A 5,271-nucleotide genomic window follows, 5' to 3' on the forward strand; every position below is an offset into this window, starting at 1 on the left:
CAGCAGCCACATCAGCAACAACAGCAACAACCACAACAGCAGCATCAACAGCAGCAGCAGCAACGTAAGGTCCGCGGAGGTCGTAAGGTCCGCGGAGGTCGTAAGGTCCACGGAGGTCGTAAGGTCCACGGAGGTCGTAAGGTCCTTTTCCTTGGCTTGACCATCCTTTCCACTATCAGAAAGACATGTAGACATTCATTACACATAACATAAATATTTGTTGGTATGAAACTTTCATATACATTTCGTATTACATTACATATTTCAACTTTTAAAACTTATATTCCCCCGCCACAGAATCTGAGCTTATAGCATTATTGAAGAGGCTTCATGGATTATCTGGCGAGGCTGTTGTTTTTATTTTCCGAGAATGAATTTTCATTTATTGATCAGTGTTAAGATGCTAAAACATAGCGTACAGTTGATGCGCCCACTTCAAATATTTTGTGTTTAGACCTAGAAATTTTATACCAAGTTGAGAGTAGAAACAATTTCCATGTCGTTCATTCGTGAAAAAAAATAGAAAATTTGTCATAAAGTGAAAACGTTCGCACTCTGGAATTATTTACTATTAAATATGGGGATATTCAGCAACAAATGGCTTCCATATGCTTATGCTAAGGCGAGTAATTGTTTATGTAGTGAACTAAATTAGTTAAAACGTGTTAAAAATAAGAGAAATATACCCTTATGAATAGAAAGTCAACTTTGTTAGTCAAAGTTGACTAACAAACTCTATGCTAAGTCAACTAAGTCAGCTGCTGTTAAGTCAGAATGAAACTATTTTGGTATCTCACAAACTTTTATTTTGTACCTTATAAACAATTTTAGTATCATATAAACCTTTTTATTATGTTCCGAAAATAACAACGCAAACTGTCTTGGTTTTTGTTTGCTAAGTCTAACGCTGGAAGAGTTCAGGAATATTATACTTTATCTACGCTGATTATTACTTCTTTATCAGTGACATGTTATGAAGTTCATTTGCTTAATTACTTTATTTAAGAGTATAGTTGTATTTAAGTGCATAGTTGTATTTAAGTGCATAGTTTTATGTTGTATATTAAGGTGGGCAATTTTTTTCTAGATTATGACAACCTATGTACGTTTTCATACAGTTATGTTTCCTAAAACAAGATTTGTATGTATCGTCATTACTTTTATTCCTTATGGGCTTCTTAATTAATTTGATTAATTAAAGGAATTTAATTAATTTGTTTTCTTTATTTGTGCTTGTTTTAATTAATAATTTCAACTGCTCTACTCTACAACTTATTGATTAAATATATCACATGCACCATATAAGGAGGTCAAATTTAACATGATTATTCTGTGTTATGCCTGTAAATACCGTGAGCATAATAACACCGAGTTCATAATAATACCGTGACCATAACAATACCAAGATCATAATAATACCGTGACCATAATAATACCGTGACCATAATAATACCGTGACCATAATAATACCGAGATCATAATAATACCGTGACCATAATAATACCGTGACCATAATAATATATCACTTAGACCGGTAGCCTAATTCGACCCATCACTGCTGCTGGAAATGACCGCCCATGAATGTTGGGCCAAAGCAGTAAGATAAGATTTTTTTGAAATTGTGTCTGTACTCGTCAGACCCTCAGGGGACTTCTGACCTGTGTCGGTACACGGCAGACCCTCAGGGGGACTTCTGACGTATGTCTGTGCTCGTCAGACCCTCAGGGGGACGTATGACGTGTGTCTGTACCCGTCAGACCCTCAGGGGGACTTCTGACGCGTGTCTGTACTCGTCAGACCCTCAGGGGGACTTCTGACGCGTGTCTGTACTCGTCAGAAGTCCTATGGGACCTTGCGCTCCCAAGGGCAGTGTTCCTGAGCGCCCCACCACAGAGCGCTGACTGCAGGTCTCAGTTGTGGGAGATTTTTTTACACCAGTTGCCGAGTGCTGCGCTATGTGTAGGCTGGAGTGGTCACGTCACGCATGTATTTCTTAGTATTGTCAGAATTACCGGCATTGTTCACGTCTTCAAATCCTCGATCATAGTTGTATAGAATTTCTCAGTTGCTCTAATTATTTATAACTTGGCTATTGTAGGTTTGAACATTTTCAACCTTATTTTCATCTTCGTAGTGCACCCTCCAATTAAGTGTCGTTGTTCTCATCATCCTTTAAGTCGTCTTCACTTCGACGGTTATTATTCACTTACCATCATTCTTAACTAACTGCATCAACACAAATCACACAAATGATATTAATGTTATCATAACCATCTGAAATGTTTTGTGAACAATTTAATGTTGGGAATCTAACAAAGGTTGACTTTATCCAGTATATTTTTTTCACGACAGTTTCGGTACAATGCAAGCAGATTGCCTAAAGATGACGTGAAAGGTTTCAGTTCCTGACCATGGCATATAATCTGATAAAAAGAAAATAAATATTCTGTTAAGTTTATTTTAACGTTCTACACCTCTCACTTTGATGTCCCACATTGCATTTATTAAAATTTGAACCGCAGTATTCAGGATGACATGTAGGCATTCATTAAACATAACATAAATGTTTTTTGTTGTGAAATAAGTTTCTTCCATATACATTTCATAATACGTTAAAACTTCTAACACGTAGAAGATTCTCCCGGCCGCAGTACCAGAGCTTTCAGCATTGATGAGGAGGCTTCTTAGACGGATCTGGTGAGGCGGTTGTTTTTATTTTTCTTTTATTCGTGACATATCTTATCGTTGCTAGGTTGAGATAGCTCAGTTTGTTCGAAGTTTGAGAAAATTTAAAAGAATGATATAGTTTTAAGGAACTGAGATGCAAGGTTTCCTCTTTTTAGGAAACCCGGTATATAACTTTTAGCCTTCGGTGCCTATTTCAGCACCCATCAGTGATTTCCAATGTAATCGCCATCACTCCATCTTAGCGCTCACGGCTAGCTGCCTTTTCCGCGGCTTGACCATCCTTTTCATTTACAGAAACCCGCTGTTGGAAATGGCGGCCGAGATGCAGGCAAGTGATGTCCAGCTGAAGCTTGAGAATGGCACTTACTCTCTGATGAAAACACCGCTTGTTCTTGCGGTTGACCACTCCAACCAAGTTCATTTGCACAAGGATGGACCGAATCAAGATGTTATAAAATGTCTCCAAGGGCTGGATGATTGGTCAAGGGACAAAGTTCCCACCCAGAAACTGAAAGCATCCAGTTTCGGGGACTATGAGTTTTCGCTGGGAATTATCCACTCAAGACATTTTGAGTCGCGCGAGAAGCTGGACTCCCTGTACTCTCAGGAGTGGCAATATTCCGAACCTTTTGATCCGAACAAGAAAGTGGAGACGGTGGAAAAAATTACATTTCAGAAGGCCTTGGAACTTCTGACTGTGACGATCTCCTGCAACATGGACTATTATTTGGCAAATTACGAAGAAATGGAAAAAGATTTAGGACGAAAATTGGTCAATTTTGATCGAGATGACGAGAAATTAGTGAAAGGTTTGGAACAGGAGCTGTTCTACAACCAAGTTGTTAAGATTATCGGAGGAAGCGTGGATGATGACAGGGCAACCTCTTCAGTGATGCTCAAAAACTTCAGGAATTTGTTTTACGACGGGAATGACACGTTCGCTACAGCAGAACATGGAGAACATTACCTCATCTTCCACCATCTTACTTCATAGTGAGGTTGACGTTCATAAACTTGTATGCGGCCGAATTGCCAAACAGGCCTTTTTTTCAGCAAATTTGACGATTAGGGCCTTTTTTTCAACAGCGTTCGCCGGCAAAAATCTGCGTTGGCCTTAAATTTGTAAACGTAAATGTATAAAAACCCAGAAAAAATTTATTAGAGCATTTAAAATTACAAAATTACTGATATGTTTTAGCCATTTTAGGAGCAAATTTGGCCGTTTTCTCTTGCCACTGTATGGCTACCCTGGTACGTGAATCACTGTAATGCGGAACTAGATCCCGAAAAAGTTTTTTACTGTCGCCAGTTGTTAGCTTGTTGAATTGATTTCTTATTTCTTTAATGAACTTACTACATATATTTATCCTATCATGTTTACAGATATTAAGCGAAAAGCTTCTTTCGTTTTTGAATCCCTCGTATGATATTCTTTAGCTCGGAAAACTTGCAATGGATTCGTGGACGATTAAAATTTGGCAAAAATCAGTGTCAATAATCCCTAATTCCTTCCATTTTGACGAAAAATCGGAGCAATATATATCAGAAATGTGAAATTTCAATTGCGCCCAAACTGTCCTTGTCTCCAAGGGGAAATAGTTCTTGGCAATAATTTGCATCACTCTGATGCCATCTCTTTCTCTGATAAGCATAACTTACCCAATTTTCCTTTAGATTTTAGAATTATTCGGTTATACGTTAACCTAAACTTAGAAACGGCACTTCTTTAACGAAATTTCAAAACTCGCTTATTTGCTGCTTAGTTATTCATTGCTTAACAACAATTATCAGTAATACACAAGTGGAAATAATAAATAAACAAAACTTTTCCGAATTAATTTTGATTACCATCTAATTATCAACGTTCCTAGCTAACGAGTGGCCATAGTAACTGTAATATTTATCGTTCATTAGACCAAATGTGGCCTGTTGCCGATTCTTGACATCGCAAAATTTGCAAAGTTGTCGGTGGTTTCGAACCCACAACTCACTACTCCAATTTTACTGTTCTCAACCACCCAGCCACTTCGCCGACTTTAACCAGAACTGACGCAGGTAGCTGTGATCGAACTCGCAAATTACTGCTCCAATCCAGATTCCAACCACCATTATATACTCTACTCTGAACTACAACCACTGGGCTTCACTGCCCAGGTTCAAGTCACAATTTTTAGCCCAAAATCTACAAACGAATTATCAAATTTTTAACTTTGAGATGAAAAGGCCCACGAAGTAAACCATATTGTATGCATTTAATCGAAAGCTGTATTTTCTAGAGAAAGAATAGACATGCCAAGTCTCCACGATGGTAAGATGGAAGATACAATTTAAAGTGCAGAATGAAGTTCCTGAAATTTCCAAAAGCCACCATCAAATTTTTAACACAGGCCACCCACACGCGCTTGTGATTTTTACGATAAATATATTTTGGGCGTGGAGTTAACGAATCGTATTAGTAGCATCCATTCCCCTAGTTCGTGAATAATCAATTGTTGATGCAAGATTATTTATCGTGCCATCAGTGTGTTCTGTTGATTTTTCCCAGTTTTCAATTCGATGTAAAATTCTCACTTACCTACACGT

General features: G+C 38.0%; 1 protein-coding gene across 1 annotated transcript; it reads left to right on the plus strand.

Annotated features, from left to right (window-relative positions):
• The first annotated feature begins 2,354 nt into the window (after nucleotides 1-2,354).
• LOC108671116 lies at nucleotides 2,355-4,486 on the plus strand. The gene is made up of 2 exons (XM_018158594.2): nucleotides 2,355-2,697; nucleotides 2,983-4,486. The coding sequence occupies exon 2, from the start codon at nucleotides 2,999-3,001 to the stop codon at nucleotides 3,680-3,682; it is 684 nt and encodes a 227-aa protein (XP_018014083.1). The 5' UTR covers nucleotides 2,355-2,697; nucleotides 2,983-2,998; the 3' UTR covers nucleotides 3,683-4,486.
• Nucleotides 4,487-5,271: the final 785 nt, after the last annotated feature.

This window comes from Hyalella azteca, unplaced genomic scaffold (assembly GCF_000764305.2).
Source record: "Hyalella azteca isolate HAZT.00-mixed unplaced genomic scaffold, Hazt_2.0.2 contig13098, whole genome shotgun sequence".
In the NCBI taxonomy this organism is placed as follows: Eukaryota; Metazoa; Arthropoda; class Malacostraca; order Amphipoda; family Hyalellidae; genus Hyalella; species Hyalella azteca.